The 21,038-nt window shown below is 43.5% G+C and overlaps 1 protein-coding gene across 1 annotated transcript in view; it reads left to right on the top strand.

Annotated features, from left to right (window-relative positions):
* The window catches only part of TMEM126A (transmembrane protein 126A), a 28,871-nt gene extending 11,001 nt beyond the window's left edge, over positions 1 to 17,870 (top strand). The window contains exons 2-5 of the mRNA XM_089676770.1: positions 3,686 to 3,804; positions 6,601 to 6,794; positions 14,465 to 14,579; positions 17,568 to 17,870. Of these exons, the coding sequence (XP_089532896.1) occupies positions 3,686 to 3,804; positions 6,601 to 6,794; positions 14,465 to 14,579; positions 17,568 to 17,766 (627 nt within the window). The 3' untranslated portion in view covers positions 17,767 to 17,870. The remainder of the gene's footprint in view (positions 1 to 3,685; positions 3,805 to 6,600; positions 6,795 to 14,464; positions 14,580 to 17,567) is intronic.
* Positions 17,871 to 21,038: the final 3,168 nt, after the last annotated feature.

Raw genomic sequence — 21,038 nt, 5'->3', positions numbered from 1 at the left:
CACCTTAACCGCTTTCCCTCCGCCCTATAGCAGAAGTACTGCTGCAGGGCTGCACAAAATCACGTGTGTGTGTGTGTGTGTGTGTGTATATATATATATATATATATATATGTGTGATTTGCAGTTCCGGGTAGAGGTGCATACACGCCGCCCTGCCTGCACTGCTATTGGCGGTTAGGGATCACTGGGTCCCGACTTGTGATTCCAGCACTCAGCGATCGCCAGGTAAAGCTGACAGGGTAGAGACCTGTGTGTAAACAACACAGGTCTCTCCCCTGTCAACATGGACATGCTGCTTTGTATCTCTCTACACAGCAGATATACAAAACAGCATGTCTCCCTAGTAAAATGCACACAGCAAATAGTTAACCCTTTGAGTGCCCAAAACGTAACCCCTTCCTGCCCAGTGTCATTAGTACAGTGCTTTTTATTAGCACTGACCACTGTGTTAGTGTCACTGGGGATGTCAGTGACAGTTGCCACCCAGTGGCAGAATGCCCACCGCATATCCGCTATATAAGTCGCTGATCGCCGCCATTACAAGTATTAAAAAAAAAAAATCCAGTATATATACCGCCATTTTGTAGATGCTAGAACTTTCACCTAAACCAATTAATTTACACGTATTGGGGTTTTTTTTTTTAGCAAAGACTTGTCGCAGAATAGACAGGTCAGGAATGGGGGGGGGTAAATCCTCTGGAGGGCAAGTGGTTAATAAACAGATTGCAGCAAGAGACTTCAGATTGTTTTGAGCTGATTTTATTAGCATCTGCTCTGAGGCTAGGACCCCTGGTTCACATCTATGCGGCCGTGCGGGCTGCGTTTTGCACGGGCACGAGATCCCATTCATTTGAATAGACTCCCGTGCCCGAGACACGCAGAGAAGAAGTCCCTGCACTTCTTTGGAAACGCAGCCCACACGGGAACCTCGGTTCCCAGTACGGTTGCTTTTCCCAGTGCGGCGGCGTGGCATTAGAACTAATGGCACCCACACGCGGGTCCGCAATTTTCTGTGCAGGTGGTGCGGTTGCTTAGATTTTCGTGTGGATCTTCAGCGGCACCTCCTGCACAGATGTGAACCTAGGGGGAGTGTTGAAGCAGTCAATGCTGGTTTGGGCACAGAGATTTTTTGTGTTGCCTAGGGCTGCACAAAACTTAAATACACCACTGGAGACATCGAATTGAATCCGAAGTAAAACTACTCCAAAAGGTCCCCCCAGGAACACACCTCCCAAAGAATAGCGCCCCCTCAAACGCCAGAGCCCGTAGGCAGGAGGCTAGCCTGCAGTCCCCTCCAAAAGCAAAGCCCCTGTCCTGGTTGGGTCTATCACAATGTACTTACCGTATAATCTTTCTCAGTCAATTGAGATACACAGCTCTCTCCCCGTATGTGTATTTGGCCATTGTTTTTTATACAGCTTGACTACAGCAGGGCCATGTCTGGTGTTGGAAGTGTTGTATACTAGGGACTGGCCTACAGCTGGTTTTTGGCTTAGTGTGCCTTCAACTTGAAAGTAGAGCTATATATCCCTTGATAATATATTGTTCCTGTATCTTCTAATGCTTTCACCGCCAGAGTTGGTTTTCACATTTTTTTTTTCCTTACACTCGTTTAAAAAAAAAAAATCATTGTAGGCCTAAAGATTAGTTAAATGTCCCAAAACAATTTTGTGAAATCAGACACCCTAGGAATAAAATAGTGGTAATTCCAATTTTTTATGTTGCATGTTATGTTTTTATGTTGCGCAGTGATTAATGGAATGTAAACCTTCAGTATAAACTGCACTAAAGTTAACCGAAACATGACATCCCAGAGGTGTTCTATTGGATTTAGGTCAGGTGAGCGTGGGGGCCAATCAATGGTATTAATTCCTTCATCCTCCAGGAACTGCCTGCATACTCTCGCCACATGAGGCCGGGCATTGTTGTGCACCAGGAGGAACCCAGGACCCACTGCACCAGTGTAGAGTCTGATAATGGGTCCAAGGATTTCATCTCGATACCTAATGACAGTGAGGGTGCCATTGTCTGGCCTGTAGAGGTCTGTGCGTCCCTCCATGGATATGCCTCCCCAGACCATCACTGACCCACCACCAAAACGGTCATGCTGAAACATGTTACAGGCAGCAGAACGTTCTCCACGGCTTCTCCAGACCCTTTCATGTCTGTCACATGTGCTCAGGGTGAACCTGCTCTCATCTGTGAAAAGCACAGGGTGCCAGTGGTGGACCTGCCAATTCTGGGGTTCAATGGAAATGCCCATCCAGCTCTATGGTGCCGGGCAGTGAGCACAGGGTCCACTAGAGGACCTCAGGCCACCCTCATGAAGTCTGCATCTGCTTGTTTGGTCAGAGACATTCACACCAGTGGCCTGCTGGAGGTCATTTTGTAGGGCTCTGGCAGTGTTCATCCTGTTCCTTATTGTACAAAGGAGATGATACCGGTCCTGCTGATGGGTTAAGGATCTTCTACGGCCCTGTCCAGCTCTCCTAGAGTAACTGCCTGTCTTCTGGAATCTCCTCCATGCTCTTGAGACTGTGCTGGGAGACACAGCAAACCTTCTGGCAATGGCACGTATTGATGTGCCATCCTGGAGGAGTTAGACTGCCTGTGCAACCTCTGTAGGGTCCAGGTATCTCCTCATGCTACCAGTAGTGACACTGACCCTAGCCAAATGCAAAACTAGTGAAAAACAGTCAGAGAAGATGAGTGGGGAAACAAATGTCAGTGGCCTCCACCTGTAAAACCATTCCTGTTTTGGGGGTCATCTCATTGTTGCCCATCTAGTGCACCATTTGTTAATTTCATTAACACCAAAGCAGCTGAAACTGATTAACAACCCCCTCTGCTACTTCACTGACCAGATGAATATCTACCTGCATACTCTCACCACATGAGGCCGGGCATTGTCATGCACCAGGAGGAACCCAAGATCCACTGCACCAGTGTAGGGTCTGACAATGGGTCCAAGGATTTCATCCCAATACCTAATGGTAGTCAGGGTGCCATTGTCTAGCCTGTAGAGGTCTCTGTGTCCCTCCATGGATATATCTCCCCAGATCATCACTGACCCACCACCAAAACGGTCATGCTGAATGATGTTACAGACAGCATAACATTCTCCACGGCTTCTCCAGACCCTTTCATGTCTGTCACATGTGCTCAGGGTGATCCTGCTTTCATCTGTGAAAAGCACAGGGTGCCAGTGGTGGACCTGCCAATTCTGGTGTTCAATGGCAAATGCCAATTGAGCTCTATGGTGCCGGGCAGTGAGCACAGGACCCACTAGAGGACCTCAGGCCACCCTCATGAAGTCTGTTTCTGATTGTTTGGTCAGAGACATTCACACCAGTGGCCTGCTGGAGGTCATTTTGTAGGCCTCTGGCAGTGCTCATCCTGTTGCTCCTTGTACAAAGGGGGTCATCTCATTGTTGCCCATCTAGTACACCTGTTGTTAATGTCATTAACACCAAAGCAGCTGAAACTGATGAACAACCCCCTCTGCTACTTAACTGACCAGAGCAATATTCCAGGAGTTTCATTGACTTGATGCTACACTCTGATTAAAAAGTGTTCCTTTAATTTTTTGAGCAGTGTATTATTTATATTATTAAATCTGCTTTGATAGTAGTTTTAGGATTTGTTGCTCAGACACTATCTATATCAGGATGTTTGCTTATTTCAGGGTGACATCATGGAAGAAAAAAGTGACGGCGATATGAATCAAACCTCTGCAAAGCAGCCATCCGTATCCATTAGCCAGTTCCTGCAGCAGAATTATAAAAAGCTCCCTTGGTTTGAAAAGTAAGTCAAATTTTTATTAAGCTTCAATCTCATTTTGCTGATTTAAAGTGGGCCTTCACCCCCAAAGACCTTGTGGGTTTACCTGGCTCCAGCTTCTTCCCTCTACTGAATAATTCAAGTGCACTCTTATTTTGCGCAGATGTGCTGAAGAACTCTGCTGGGCTTCGGGATCCAGCAGAGACCTTCAACACGTGCAAATGTGTGGGTTTACATGCCCAAGTATGGTGCAGTAAGGGGGGGGGGGGGGCAGGGGCGGACTGACAACTCATGGGGCCCCCGGGCAATAGGGGATCATGGGGCCCCTGTGTCCTTGTCCAAACTCAAAAGAGCCTATGAAAAAGGTACCAGGGGCATCTCATGGGGCCCCCTACTGACCCCGGGCCCTCGGGTAGTGCCCGAGTTTCCAAATGGTCAGTCCGCCCCTGAGGGGGGTGCTAAGTGCTTGTGTGTAACTTTTTTTATTTTTTTTCACAAAAATGTTATTTATATCCCATATCAAAAGTCCATTATGTGACATAAACTATTTGTGACAGATTATTTTCAACGAGACATCAGGGATCTTTAACCACTTGCCCTCCGGAAGATTTGCCCCCCTTCCTGACCAAGCCATTTTTTGCTCTACTGCACTGCGCTACTTTAACTGACAATCGTGTGGTCATGCAACGCTGTACACAAATTAAATTTATATAATTTTTTTTTTTCACACAAAAAAAGATTTTGGGTGGCATTTGATCACCACAGGGTTTTTTTATTTTTTGGCGCTATAAATGAAAAAAGACCGAAATTTTAAAAAAAAAAAATCTTTTTTTTTTTTTTTTGCTATAAAACATATCCAATAATAAAATAAAAAAAAAAATCTAATTTCTTCATAAATTTAAGCCAAAATGTATTCTGCCACGTCTTTGGTAAAAAAAATAAAACCCAAAAAGTATATATTAATTGGTTTACATGAAAATTATAGCGTCTACAAATGACAGTATTTATAGTGGAATTGTTTGTTTTAATACTAGTAATGGCAGCGACTTATAACGGGACTGTGATAGTACCACGGCCATTCTGACACTGGCTACATAGTTACATAGTTAGTCTGGCTGAAAAAAGAAAATAGGCATTCTAGTTCAACCATTAAACCATGACTGTCAACCATGGCTGACACTATACTAATGACACTGGGCAGGATGGGGATAACATCTGGGGCTATCAAAGGGTTAACTGTATGCCAAACTATATGTACTGTTTTACTAGGGGAGGTGGTGACAGTTTTTGCCTCCCTGCTTTACAGCAAAATTAGCAAATCCCCACTGTCAGTAGAGAGATCTGTGTTGTTTACAAACACAGATCTCGCTCCTGTCACTAGCACTGACAATCGGTGGTTCCCGGACGGGACCTGCTGATCGGCATGTCAGGGAGCCAATGACACCGTGGGTAGGCAGGTGCGTGCGCATGCCCCCTACCTGCAAAAGTAAAATCACATGTATATATACGTGGTTTTGCACAGCCGGCCCACACTGTAGCAGTAAAGCTACAGTGCGTGGTCAGCGAGTGGGTAAGACCTGGTATCTCCCCTGCCTACCATTGAAGCTAATGGAAAGCAGAACAGTAGCGGCCACGGAAAGTGACAGAAACCAAAAGTGACATTATACACATCACTTCCGGTTTTTTGCAACTAGGAGAGATCAGTGAATGGATGTTCACTGGTCTCCCTTCCTTCCATCTGGTGACATGCGCCTTGCGGGTTCCACTGTATGCCATATAACCGTCCAATGATATTCATCAGAAAGCCAACAGTCAGCTTGTGGAGTGTACATAGTATATCTCTCCTGCATTAAAAAATAAAACTTGGCTTTTTACAATTTTTTATTGTTTTTATTTAATTAAAGCGGAGTTCCACTCTCGCTGTCAAAAAATAAAAGTCAGCAGCTACGAAAACTGTAGCTGCTGACTTTTAAAAAAACAGCCACTTACCTGTCCCTCGGTCCCGTGGTGTGTCCCCCGCAGCCCGTTTCACCGGCCGTCCTGTATTCCTGGAGGCCGGCATTTTCAGTGTGGGCACCCCGGCTGTGACAGCTTGCGGCTTCACAGCCGGGTACCCACTGCGCATGCGTGAGTAGAGCTGCTCTTCATGACTGGTCCTGTTGTCTTCTGGGACCTGTCACGTGTCCCAAAAGACTACAGGGAGGGAGGACACCTTCCGTTTCCGATTGCCTAGGCGATCGGACCGGAAGTGGGAGCGGGTACCTGTCAAAGTCAGGTACCCGCTCCGCCCTTGCCCCCCCAAAAGGTGCCATTCCTTAATGGGGAGCTAAGAAGCAGTCCTTAAATTGGAACTTCCCCTTTTGGATGGAGTTCCGCTTTAAGGTCCCACTTAAAAAAAAACCAAAAAACTCCCTTTTCTGGAATCAGAAGGGAACACGGCAGCAAAAAGAAAATGCTTCATCTCTTGTGTGTCCTGAAGCCTAAGCAAAGATCACATGGTCTCTGGTGGCCAGGAGCACTGTGGCTGTTTCATGTTGTTAGAGAGTGCAGTTTTTTTAGGCAGACTTTTTATGCAAGACTTGCAGTGAGATAGAATTGGCATGGCACAAGCATTGTGCAGCAAAGCTAGATATAAACCACGGCCCTCATATGTTGTGAGCAATGGCTGCCTCCATATTATTTATAATAAAGCTCATCTCCAGGTTGAACATGCAGATACCTTCGATGGTGGGAAGTCCGCAGTGCGGCAGAGAACAGGCGCTTTATTGCTTTTTTCATTTTAGCAACAGAGCTGCTTTAACTTTGCTAATTCCTTTGCAGGTTTTGCTTTGATTACGGATCTGTGTTCGTTGGTTCAAATGCATTAGCGTGCGGGCTGATGGCTCACAACTTATTCAGAAGAACGCTGAAAGTCCGGAAATATTACCTGCTGTCTTGTTTACCAGTCACTGCAGTCCCCTTCTTTTTCACCACTCTCTATCATGAAATGCTCGTAACCCAGCCCCTCATTGAAGGTTTGTGACGTTCACACGCTAAACATGTCGTAAGGTTTATTTATTTCATTTTATTGGAATCTATGAGGATAGTAATATGGAAGATGCCATGGCTGGCTGAATGACACACCCTTAGTGGGTGTGTCCATGAAGCCTTGGGATTGCAAATTGCTGGTTGAATGACTCTGGGCATCATTCTATCTGGAAGAGTCTTGCAGCACAGCATTGAAGAGGACTGACAATGTGGGGGGGGGTGTAGGTGGCGCAATGCTTGAGCACAGACACAGAGAGGGTGATAGTGATGACAAAACTTTTTTTTCCCCTATAGTGGTTCCAAAAGCAGAAGAAGTTGTAAACTCTTACGTATACCCAGTGAAGTGACTGGCCTCAGGTGATACACAGAGATGAAACAAATCCTGCTACGTGGGTTGTACCTGTTTATCTGCAGTCTTCTGTACATCTGTTTAAAGCAGGGTGGATTTGATTTAAATCAAACTGATTTAAATCACGATTTAAATCACTAGTCAGTAAGGCTTGATTTAAATCCTAGTTTTCTACATAAAGACTAATTCTTGCTGTATAACTTTAATATGCAAGTAGATGAAGATTTTTAGAATAACTTTTCATATTAGTTTTTTTATCCCCAGTTTAATAGGTTAATCATTCATATTTGGACAACTTTTCTGTTGTACTTAGGAAGGAGAAAAATAATCATTACCTTAATAATAACAATGTAAATAGATTTTTTCAACTGAAACAATAACATTCCAGCATATGTGATTTGCTTAAACATCCATGTTTGGTAACTAATTTGGCTAAAGAAAATATATATATTTTAAGAAACTTAGACTGTCAGCCCCTTCCTCCTCACACTTAGTTTCACTTTCTTCTTGTGCAGATCTATTCCACTCCAAACAATCAGAAAAATATTGTTTCTATTCTATTCACTGAACTTCTTGAAACTTAGCAGTGAAGGGGTTGATTCTGTATTCATAGGTTTGTAGAAGTTAGGATGAAGGTCTTTTTCTTAACTCTGTCATGTTATAACATTTTTGCTGTGAAGAAGAGGCATGTGATCTCCGCTGAGTCAAATTCAGTTTTGAGAACTGCAAAAGTAAACCAATCATCTGTGATAATATCTTGTAGGCAGAGAAACTGCCCAATAATCTTACAAAAACCTCTGGAAGAGCATGACATTGTGAATGGATTCATGGAATTTATTTACCAAAAACATTAAACATATACAGCCTTATTCTACATAATTAAAAAACTAATCTTTATTTCATGATGGAATAACCTTTGGATGGTAATATATTTTCCTCCAAAAAGCATTTTATTCAAAACAGTCTGATTTAAATCAAAAAAATCTGATTTAAATTAAATCCGATTTTTTTTTTTTTTATTATTTTTAAAAAAAAATCATTGATTTTTATCCACCCTGGTTTAAAGTGCTGAATTTTTAAAGCTTGTCTAAGAGTTAAAAAAAAAAAAAAAGGAGGGGGGGGGGGGGCTGAGAGCTGCAGCTCAGTGAGTAGAGCTCTGAGAGTTAAATGGAGGGAAAACACCCCACCACTCCCCCCCCCAGCACAAAGGATCAAAGATAAGGTAGTCAGTCTGCTGGAAGTCCTTCCCCTGTCGTTATTTTCCTCTTGGTGTCAGGAAAACATTTCAGAAGTGATTCATGCTGATAGGAGAGGAATGAGGCAGCAGACAGAAATGACACTTAGTTCTCTGGATTGAGACAAGTACACACTAAAGAGCGATATGCTTTGTTCATTATTCATGTCTGTTTGAGGTTTACAACCACTTTAATACATTCTATGCGTTAGGGTAAAAATACTTTTGCAAGCAGCTCCCCTCCACCAAATACTTACCTGAGCCCAATCTCAATCCAGTGATGTGCAAAAGAGCAAGAGCAGAGGCTCTCTTGGCTCTTTCTCTCCTCATTGGATCAGACACAGCAGCTGTCAATCACAGCCAGTGAGGAGGGAGCGGGGGTGGGGCCAAACCAAGCTTTGTGTGTCTTATGGGCACAAACAGCTGGCTTGGATAGTAAGCACACACAAGTGCCCCCATAGCAAGCAATTTGCTTTGGTGGGCACTCTGCAGGGGGGAAGGGAGCCAGGAACCACCGTCGGGGGGAGGCCTGAGAAGAGGAGGATTGGGGTTGCTCTGTGAAAAACCATTACATAGAGCAGGTAAGTGTAACAAGGTTGTTATTTTTTAAAAATAAAAAGCTACACTCTGATTTATATATTTGTTCCACACTCTCTCAAACATGCCAATATACTAGGTTACAATTACTAAACATAAGGCTTCTAGCATTGGGGCACAAGTGCCCCCATAGCAAGCAGCTTGCTTTGCTGGGCACTCAGCAGGGGGAGGGACCCAAGAAGAGGAGGATCGAGGCTGCTCTGTGCAAAACCATTACATAGAGCAGGTAAGTATAACAAGGTTTTATTTTTAAAAAATGAAAAGCCACACTTTGATTTATACATTTGTTCCGTACTTTCTCACACATGCCAATATACTACAGTTGCAAGAAAAAGTATGTTAACCCCTTGGGATTACGTGGAGTTTTGCATGAATTGGGCATAAAATGTGCTCTGAACGTCATCTAAGTCACAACAATAGAAGAACACAGTCTGATGAACATAATACTACACAAACATTAGATGTGGCCATGGTTTAATTGCACATAACATGTAAACATTCACGGTGCAGGGAGGAAAAAGTATGTGAACCTTTGGACTTAATAACTGGTTGACCCTCCTTTGGCAGCAATAACCTCAACCAAACGTTTCCTGTAGTTGCAGATCAGACCTGCACAACGATCTGGAGTGATTTTGGACCACTCCTCTTCACAAAACTGTTTCAGTGTAGCAATATTCCTGGGATGTCTGGTGTGAATCGCTCTCTTAAGGTCATGCCACAGCATTTCAATCGGGTTGAGGTCAGGACTCTGACTGGGCCACTCCAGAAGGCGTATTCTGTGCTGTTGCAGCCATTGTTTTGTTGAATTACTTGTATGCTTTGGGTCATTGTCCTGTTGCATCACCCATCCTCTGCGGAGCTTCAGTTGGCGGACAGATGGTCGTACGTTTTCCTGCAAAATGTCTTGATAAACTCTGGAATTCATTTTCCCATCAATGACAACAATCCGTCCAGGCAGTGAGGCAGCAAAGCAGCCCCAAACCATGATGCTCCCTCCGCCATGTTTTACAGTGGGGATGAGGTTTTGATGTTGGTGTGCTGTGCCTTTTTTTCTCCACACATAGTGTTGTGTGTTCTTCCCAAACAACTCAATCTTGGTTTCATCTGTCCACAGTATATTTTGCCAGTAGTGCTGTGGAACATCCAGGTGCTCTTTTGCAAACTTCAAACGTGCTGCAATATTCTTTTTGGACAGCAATGGCTTCCTCCGTGGTGTCCTCCCATGTACTCCATTCTTGTTTAATGTTTTCCTTATTGTAGATGTGTCAACAAAAATGTTAGCATGTGCCAGAGATTTCTGTGGGTCTTTAGCTGACACTCTGGGATTCTTCTTTACCTCATGCAGCATTCTGCGCTGTGCTCTTGCAGTCATTTTTACAGGACGACCACGCCTACGGAGAGTAGCAACAGTGCTAAACTTTCTCCATTTGTAGACAGTCTGTCTTACCGTGGACACATGAACATCAAGGCTTTTGGAGATACTTTTGTAACCCTTTCCAGCTTCATGCAAGTCAACAATTCTTGATCGTAGGTCTTCTGAGAGCTCTTTTCTGCGAGGCATGGTTCACATCAGACAGTGCTTCTTGAAACCAGTAAACCCAAAACAGGTGTGTGTTTTTTAAGGGCAGGACAGCTGTCAGCAACACATCCAATATCATCACACTGATTGGAGTCAAGGTTGGCTCACTCCTGGCTCCAATTAGCTCTGGGAGAAGTCCTTAAGCTAGGGCCTCACATACTTTTTCCTCCCTGCACTGTGAATGTTTACATGTTATGTGCAATTAAACTATGGCCACATCTAATGTTTGTGTAGTGTTATGTTCAGCAGACTGTGTTCTTCTATTGTTGTGACTTAAATGACGTTCAGAGCACATTTTATGCCCAATTCAAGCAAAACTCCACGTAATCCCAAGGGGTTCACATACTTTTTCTTGCAACTGTAGGTTACATTTACTAAATATAAGGCTTCTGTCATTGGGGCCTGTTCTGTACTGAGTGTATGATTACATCCTAGGCTGTGAGCAGGTTCTTCCCAACTTCCATTATTAAAGGGTGCTGTATGTACACAGAGGGCCGAACAGTAGGCTGAGTGAGCAGCTCATCCCACACAGGCCTTTTGCATCACTTGTCCCTCTCTCTTAGATTGTAAGCTTTCCTGAGCAGCCCCATCCACCAAAACTCTTGTCATATTTTGTAACTGTGCTGTTTCCCTTCCCTGTTTCATTGCCTGCTGGGCCAAGAACACATCCATAATATATAGCAAACTACACTTTTAATATTTTATGCTTTATTTCAGTTGCATATACTTGAAGTAGAACTACAGGCAGACTGCCAAATACATAGTTGAAATATAGGGGAGTTGCTTTACTTGCCAGTTGATTTGTATTTCCGTCCAGCCAGGCAACAAGGTCCTATTGGTGACCTGGTAGTTCCTTACGGCAGTAAAGCCTGGTCACCTCCCTACCCTCATCCTGTAAGTGGACAGTCAGGGAGTAACAGAAGACTGTTGAGGTTATCTCTTTGTCAGCCCAACGGCATGCAGTGCACCTGATTGTCTGTAAATGCTGATCCTCCCTATCCTAGTGCTGAGGTGTAGTAAAAGACCACAGTGCAATACGAATCAAATGCCAATACTCCTAGTTGCAATAAAAAAAAAAATATTTAAAATGTATCCAAACCCTCCCACCCAACCCAAAAATTTAAATCCTGATAGCGTATCCTGTTGAGCGTTGCTACATCACTGCAGGCTTTTTTTGTCTTTGTTCTTTATCCATTGATCCTGCTGGTAAAGGAACTTTGTGTCCTAGGCTGACAAAGTTCATGGAGTCTGTTCCTCTGCAGAAGCAGCATCATCACCCGAGGACAGCCTTTCTCAACCTTTTTGCCATGGAGGAACCCATAAAAAAAATGTTCAAGTCCCAGGGAACTCCTGCTAAAAATTATATCTACAGTTCACAGTGCAAGAACCACACCACACTGGTGGTCTTTGTAGTTCCTGTACTGTGGAGATTCATGGGACTAATGTTCCTTACATTGGTAGTCAGTGGCATTCATGCCATGTTACACTGGTGGTCATACTTAGGAGCTCTGTGGGAAAGATGTTCCTTACATTGATGATCAGTGGATAGAATGTTCAGCCATGATCATTTGTGCCAGTGGTTCCATTCCTGAGAAACCAGATAAGTTCCATTAGTTATGTGCAGTTGGCTCTTCGGAGTGTCAATGGTGGCTGAGATTACTGCTTACTATTCAAGGAACTCCTAGAAACTTCTGCATATTGCTGATTAGAGTGGACCTTGGCACATTTGTGAGGTCAGCCTATTGAACAGATTTCAGCTTGGGTACCACCCACCTCTATGACTTTGGGGTTCACACTGCTGTCTTTTTGCCAATAAAGGTAATAAAAAAAAAAACCAAAACACTTTCTACATTTAGCCAAGTTGCAGACTGCTATGCAGTGTATTCTCTTGAGAAAGTGGATTAATAGTACTGAATCTCTATTTTTTTTTTTTTTTAGTATTTTATAGTATTTTCATTCATTAGTATGGGGGTGGTGAAAATGTACAGAATCTAAAGATCACCTTGGGTTTTCAATCTAGAATTGAAGTGCCACACCTTAATATTCAAGTCCAGTTACAATGCAGTGAGTTGGCTTTGTAAACAGTTAGTCCTTAGAATAAACATTCAACCTGAGCTTTCTTTTTCATTATTATTATTATACAGGATTTATATAGCGCCAACAGTTTGCTCAGCGCTTTACAATATAACGGGAGACAATACAGTAACAATACAGTTCAATACAAGAGGGATAGGAGGGCCTGATCCTTGGAGCTTACAATCTAAGAGGGAGGGGCTAGTGGTACAAAAGGTAATAACTGTGGGGAATGAACTGATAGGAGGAATAGAAGATTCCATTATTAGACAATGGAGCTAGAGAGCAGGAGGTTGTGTGAGGAGCGCAGAGGACAGTTTGGGTGATATTTGGAGACAAGATTGGTGATGTAATTTGGGGCAGAGTTATAAATGGCTTTATATGTTATTGTTAATGTTTTTAATTTTATTCGTTGGGCAATGGGAAGCCAGTGGAGGGATTGGCAGAGAGGGATGGCAGATATTGAATGGTTAGTAAGGTGGATGAGTCTAGCAGCGAGCACAGGCTGGAGGGAATGCTAAGTGTTCAGTTTTGGAAAGATTGAGTTTGAGGAAGTGGAGTGACATCCATGCCGATATGTCGCTTAGTAGGTTAGTAATGCGAGAGGAGACTGAAGGGGTGAGTTGAGGGGTAGAAAGATAGATTTGTGTGTCATCAGCATAGAGATTGTACTTAAAGCCATGGGAGTTTATCAAGTGACCAAGGGAGAAGGTGTAGCTTGAGAAGAGAAGGGGTCCAAGGACAGAACCTTGAGGAACCCCTACAGAAAGAGGGAGTGTAGCGGAGGAGACAGAGTTGTAGGGAACGCTGAAGGAGCGCTGCGATAGGTAGGAGGAGAACCAGGAGAGAGCAGAGTCACGGAGGCCAAGAGTGTGGAGTTTTGTGAGGAGGAAGGGATGGTCAACCATATCAAAAGCCACAGAGAGGTCAAGTAGTAAGAGTATGGAGTAGTGGCCATTGGTTTTAGCAGTTAGTAGATCATTAGAGAGTTTTTGTAGGGCAGTTTCAATGGAGTGGAGTGAGCGAAAGCCAGACTGTAAAGGGTCAAGAAGGTTGTTGTCAGTGAGGTGGGAGCTCAGGCGATTGTAGACTAAACGTTCTAAGACTTTAGAGGTAAATGGGAGCAGGGAGATGGGTCTTAAGTTCTTCAGGTTGATGGGGTCCAGGGAGGGCTTTTTAAGTATGGGAGTGATGTGCGCATGCTTTAGAGGGGAGGGGAAGGCACCGTTAGAGAGGGAGAGATTGAAGATGTGAGTGAGGGAGCATAGGATGGAAGAAGAGGGTGACCATAGTAGTTGTGAGGGGACAGGATCCAGGGGCAGGTGCTGAGATGGGCTTCTGAGAAAACCTTAGTGACCTCTTCGGTAGTAGCAAGGTCAAAAGAGGAAAGTGTTGAGGGAGGTTTAGTATAAGGTATGCTAAGTGGGATGGATGTCTGTGTAGCGAAGATACCCCCACGAATTGCATCAATCTTGTTTTTGAAATGATTTGCAATCTTGGAAGCAGTGAGTGAGGTACTGAGTGGAGGTAGAGAAAGTAGAGAGTTAAAAGTAAAGAAGAGACGAGGACTGGATGACAAGGTATTAATAAAGTGACAAAGTAGGCTTGTTTGGCAGCATGGAGGGAGGAATTTATGTTAAGAAAGCAAATTTATATCGGGTATAGGTGCAAGTGAGTCTAGTGTGGATGAAAGCGAGCTGTTGTAGAAAGCAGTGGCCATGGTGTGGCACTTAAATTCCATATTCACTCACACATTTTTTTGCCATTTGGTTATTGTAACTGTGTGCCATGTTATAATGTTCTTATCTTTTATCTTTATTTGCAGGTTCTTTGAACTGTTCTTCATGTGCTGTGGTGAGAGGCAGCTATGTTGGTATGATTATGGGTGGTGTTGCTCCAGTTGTTTTGGCTGGTTCCATCAATTTATTGATGGTACCTGTGTAAGTATGTCTTTATATTTTTAAGTGAATTTATTTTAGGCAAAGTTTCACCACAATGTGCCCCAAGAGCCCGTGAACCCAGGCTATGGTCAGTACTTGGATGTCAACTTTGATTCGAGTTGGATCTCAGGCTGTCTTTTCTTTAATCCCCCATGAGGCATTACAGTCATGATAGAGACTTATTGTGAGCTGCAAACATTTTGAGCCCAACTAGCATCAGCTTCAGCAAAAAACAAATTTGAATCATGTACACTGAGCATACTTTCTGGAGTTCTGGGGCAGAATTTTGGCTTGGTGGCAGCAGTAAGGATCAGTTAGTTGTGGATGAGGTTTACCGTGAGAGAAGAGTAACTGCTGTAATACATTTTGGGAGAAATGAGTTCTGCAGAAGGCAGCCAGTAGTATACTATGTAGTCAAAGGTTGGTGGACACCAACAACTGACCATCAGTCGTTGATGGTAAGAGCTTGTTGAACTTCCCCTTCCAAAATCATGGGCATTAACCACTTTAAGACAAGGCTTTTTCAGACAGTTTTTATGTACATCTAAAAATAATTTTTATATATAGATTGCTCAAAAAAATTAAAGGAACATTTTTTAATCAGAGTATAGCATCAAGTCAATGAAACTCCTGGGATATTGATCTGGTCAGTTAAGTAGCAAAGGGGTTGTTAATCGGTTTCAGCTGCTTTGGTGTTAATGAAATTAACAATAGGTGCACTAGATGGGCAACAATGAGATGACCCCCAAAACAGGAATGGTTTTACAGATGGAGGCCACTGACCATTTTTTTCCCCAATCATCTTTTCTATTTTTCACTAGTTTTGCATTTGGCTAGGGTCAGTGTCACTACTGGTAGTATGAGGAGATACCTGGACCCTAGAGGTTGCACAGGCAGTCCAACTCCTCCAGGATGGCACATCAGTACGTGCCATTGCTAGTTTTGCTGTGTCTTCCAGCACAGTCTCAAGAGCATGGAGGAGATTTCAGGAGACGGGCAGTTTCTCTAGGAGAGCTGGACAGGGCCGTAGAAGGTCCTTAACTCATCAGCAGGACCAGTATCTGCTCCTTTGTGCAAGGAGGAACTGGAGGAGCCCTGCCAGAGCCCTACAAAATGACCTCCAGCAGGCTTGTGTGAATGTCTCTGACCAAACAATCAGAAACAGAATTCATGAGGGTGGCCTGAGGGCCCGACGTCCTCTAGTGGGCCCTGTGCTCACTGCCCGGCACCATAGAGCTTGATTGGCATTTGTCATTGAACACCAGAATTAGCAGTTCTGCCACTGGCGCCCTATGCTTTTCACAGATGAGAGCAGGTTCACCATGAGCACATGTGACAGACGTGAAAGGGTCTGGAGAAGCCGTGGAGAACGTTATGCTGCCTGTAACATTGTTCAGTATGACCGTTTTGGTGGTGGGTCAGTGATGGTCTGGGGAGGCATATCCATAGAGGGACGCACAGACCTCTACAGGCTAGACAATGGCACCCTGACTGCCATTAGGTATCGGGATGAAATCCTTGGACCCATTGTCAGACCCTACACTGGTGCAGTGGTTCCTGGGTTCCTCCTGGTGCATGGCAATGCCTGGCCTCATGTGGGGAGAGTATGCAGGTAGTTCCTGGAGTATGCAGGCTTGTTAACATTGAATGGCCCCCACGCTCGCCTGTCCTAAATCCAATAGAACACCTCTGGGATGTCATGTTTCGGTTAACTTTAGTGCAGTTTATACTGAAGGTTTACATTCCATTAATATATGCGAATCATATTAGCACATTATGGCAGCTTGCAGTTTACTAACGCTTTAAGGCTCCATGCACACTGGTGGTTTTTTAAGCTCCTAGAAGCTCTTAACAGCATTTTTTTCTCTGCTACTAGAAGCTAAATAGTGGTATCCTATGTGTCCATGCACAATATTTTAGGCCAGTAGCATTTTTCAGGCTTCAGCATTTAGAAAAAAAATTGTTTTTGTAGAGTTTTTGGGAGCGTTTTTCTGGCAGGAAAAAAAAATCACTAAACGCTCCTAACCACTTTTTTTTTTTCCTACATGTACACTGTAAAAAACGCTAACTAAAAAAGTATAGTTAAATCAGAGTTCCACTCACCCTGTCAAAAAATAAAAGTCAGCAGCTACAAAAACTGCAGCTGCTGGCTTTTAAAAAAAAGCCTTTTACCTGTCCCTCGATCCAGCGGTGTGTCCCCCGCAGCCCATTTCACCGGCTGTCTTGTATTCCAGGAGGCCGGCATCTTCAATGTGGGCACCCGGCTGTGATAGCTTGCGGCTTCACAGCCGGGTACCCACTGCGCATGCGCGAGTAGCTCTGTGCTTCATGAATGGTCCTGTAGTCTTCTGGGACCTGTCACGTGTCCCAAAAGACTACAGGGAGGTAGGGAGGACACCTTTCGCTTCTGGTCGCCTAGGCAATCGGACCGGAAGTGGGAGCGGGTACCTGTCAAATTCGGGTACCCGCTCCCTAAAGGTGCCAATCCTTAATGGGGAGCAGTCCTTAAAGCGAAACTTCCCCTTTTGTGTGCAGCTCCGCTTTAAGATTCTACTGGACTTCTAGCTCCCCCCTAATTCTTGAGCAACCCAGTCCCATACCCATCTCCCCCTCCCCCCCGAACCCTGACTTTAAGGGGTTTATTTACTAAAGCTGGAGAGTCCAAAATCGGACTCCCTTCTGCATAGAAACCAATCAGCTTCTAACCTCAGCTTGTTCAATGAAGCTTTGGCAATGAAACCTGGAAGCTGATTGGTTTCTATGCAGAAGGGAGTCTGATTTTGCACTCTCCAGCTTTAGTAAATAAACCCCTAAGTGTCAGCTTTTCACTATAGAGAAGCCAAGGTAACAAAGCTGTTTGAATCAGTAGCTGCTTTAGTGTATGTGTGCAATACTTACTTTTGTATCCTCTACAGATACATTTCTGTCTTGTGTATTTTCTGGCTTTATCATTTCTAAAGGAAGTATGTTTTGTATTATGTCTGGCAGTTATTTGAGGACTCAAATGAAAGAAAACATCCTGCGGGAAATGATATCCTTCACCAAGCCGGTGTTCAGCAGACTGAAATATTTCTTGCTGTTTGAGGCCGTAGCCAGCGTCGTCATCACTAGCAATCAATTTGGCACAATAACAAAGCTGCTTCAGATGTCACCAGATTCCAAGACACAGGAGGAGCTGATAGAATAATTTTTTTTTTACCTGGTCTTCTACATCAAATTTTTCCTTATTGTAATGGTTCTGTTAATGTTTTTGAAAAGTGTTTGAATGCCTATTAAACACTTTAAAACTTTTATATTTTGTTAGCCTCACTTACCTAAACCTGGTACAACTGTTATGGTGTTTTTTTTTTTTTTTTTTCATGCAACCCAGTAGGCTGGACACAAAAACTGAGGTCGCTGTACTAACTGTCTCATGTTATTACAGCGATCTCCCTTCTGTGCTATTATTTAACCACTTCCTGTCCGGACACTTTTACCCCCTTCCTGTCCAGGGCAATTTTCAGCTTTCAGTGCTGTCACACTTTGAATGATAATTGCGCGGTCATGCAACACTGTACCCATATGAATTTTTTAGCATTTTTTGAGACAGATAAAACTTTATTTTGGTGGTATTTATCCCACCACTGGGATTTTAATTTTTTTTGCTATGTAAATTAAAAAGTCCAAAAATTTTGAAAAAAAACTTTTCTTATAAAATTTTGCAAATAAATATTATTTAATCATAAATCTTGGCCAAAATTTATTCCGTTATATTTTTAATAAAAAAAAATCCCAAATTAGTTTTTAACCAAAAATTATAATTTTTAAACTTTTTTTTACATAATTTTTTTATATTATTTATTTATTAATTATTATTTTTTTTATATTCTGTCACCCTAGCAGTACAGTGTCACCATGGTGACACTGTACTACTTGGGGGTGATGAAGATTTTTTTTTTTTTACACTGATTGATTTTACACCCATAAAGGATGTAAAAGCAATCATTTCTCCTTCTCACTAGCTGCATTCTTGCAGCCATTGAGAACTACTGAGTGAGCTGTGATTGGTCACAGCTTGTCACATGGTACAAGGCTGTTGTGAATAGCTTTGTACCATGTGACCTCTGTGATCATTCAGATATTTCACACATAGTAAGCACTGATGTCACAAGTGACATCTTGCTTACTACTCTGCATGTGATCACTGATTGGCTAATCGGTGATCAGATGATCGGGACCTCGCATGGAGGTCACTGTGTCAGGAGGACACATCGGGCACCGGATCGCATTGCTGCGCGCTCCCAGGGAGCGCGCACAAGCAGGGGGCCGGGAAAGCTGTTTATAAACGGCCACCCGACCCTGCACTGCCACCGTCCGACCGTTTATATACATGGGCCGGACGGAAGGTGGTTAAACTCGGTACAACTGTTATGTTTTTTTAATTTTTTCTTGCAACCCAGCGGGCTGAACACAAAAAAAAAACAAAAACTGAGGTCGCTGTACTGTCTGTTATTATAGCGATCTCCCTTCTGTGCTATTGTGTTCTGACAGGGAGACCGCCCTCCTGCCAGAACACATCGTTCAGCTCTTGCAGCTGCTGGCTGCAAGCACTAATCGGACTTGGATTGGCTGCTGGTTTTCCAGCATGCTCGTCCGACAGAAGCCAGTTGTGAGATCAGCTTCTGTCAGACAAGCAGCTGTACACACAGGCTGAAAGTCAGCCAGTTTCTACTGTAACGGCTGATTTTGACCCGTGTGTACAGGGTTTTAGACATATGCGCAGTTATTTTCTTTCCAGGTTGCTCCATGCTGCAGATCTACTTAAAAATATTGCCCAACACACTTCTTATGGGGTGGCTGTGCTGCCATATGGGGTCTCCCCACAGCCCCAGTGTAGTCACCCACGTGTGTGCTTCAAACCTGGACTACAGTCACATGCGTATCTGCAAAGAGCCTGCCAGGCTATGGGGTGCCAGCTATGCTTGATGCCCCAGCCCATGTCTCTGACTGCACTTGGAGGGGGTCTTTGTGCTGCATTTTTTTCATGCAGATTTAGATATGCTTTGATGGCTGAGTTCATGTCTTCTAAAAAATAATATATGCATTGAAAGCTCTGTAGTAGATTAAAAAAACTGTAACACTAGGTTCACACCTCTTTGCTCAACAATCAAAAATCCTTTCTATAGATGGCGCCGCCGGACATATACAAGGTGCTATCCCTGAAAAAAAGAAGAAAAGGGGGGAAGAGGCTATTTTCTCTCTGGAAACCCAAAGCAATATAACTGGATACAAAGAATTAAACCGTGCTCCCTGACACCCTGGTAACATACTCTCCTCATTATATCAGACTTTTATAGCTATGCAAACCGTGAAAGAAAAGTGCTAAATACAAACACTAACAAAGTGTATCGATGGATCAATATAGTCCACATTTCTAATTAATATACCAAATCATAAGGCACCCCCCATTATAAAACATATTGCATTGATATAACAATTTGTGCAAAAAATTTTAGATATCTATACATCTTGATTTTTATATATATATACAGTGGGGCAAAAAAGTATTTAGTCAGCCACCAATTGTGCAAGTTCTCCCACTTAAAAAGATGAGAGAGGCCTGTAATTGGCATCATAGGTAGACCTCAACTATGAAAGACAAAATGAGAAAAAAAAATCCAGACAATCACATTGGTTGATTTGGAAAGAATTTATTTGCAAATTATGGTGGAAAATAAGTATTTGGTCACCTACAAACAAGCAAGATTTCTGGCTCTCACAGACCTGTACCTTCTTCTTTAAGAGGCTCCTCTGTCCTGCACTCATTACTTGTATCAATGGCACCTGTTTGAACTTGTTATCAGTATAAAAGACACCTGTCCACAACCTCAAACAGTCACACTCCAAACTCCACTATGGTGAAGACCAAAGAGCTGTCGAAGGACACCAGAAACAAAATTGTAGGCGTGCACCAGGCTGGGAAGACTGAATCTGCAATAGGCAAGCAGCTTGGTGTGAACAAATCAACTGTGGGAGCAATAATTAGAAAATGGAAGACATACAAGACCACTGATAATCTCTCTCGATCTGGGGCTCCACGCAAGATCTCACCCCGCGGGGTCAAAATGATCACAAGAACGGTGAGCAAAAATACCAGGACCACACAGGGGGACCTAGTGAATGACCTGCAGAGAGCTGGGACCAACGTAACAAAGGCTACCATCAGTAACATACTACGCCGCCAGGGAATCAGATCCTGCAGTGCTAGACGTGTCCCCCTGCTTAAGCCAGTACATGTCCGGGCCCGTCTGAAGTTTGCTAGAGAGCATTTGGATGATCCAGAAGAGGACTGGGAGAATGTCATATGGTCAGATGAAACCAAAATAGAGCTGTTTGGTAGAAACACAACTCGTCGTGTTTGGAGGAGAGAGAATGCTGAGTTGCATCCAAAGAACACCATACCTACTGTGAAGCATGGAG

This window comes from Staurois parvus, unplaced genomic scaffold (genome assembly GCF_062004578.1).
Source record: "Staurois parvus isolate SC_StPar_1 unplaced genomic scaffold, SC_StPar_1.0 ptg000173l, whole genome shotgun sequence".
NCBI classification, from domain to species: Eukaryota; Metazoa; Chordata; class Amphibia; order Anura; family Ranidae; genus Staurois; species Staurois parvus.
The sequence above is the reverse complement of the archived record's forward strand: the minus strand, read 5'-3'. Positions and strand labels throughout refer to the sequence as shown.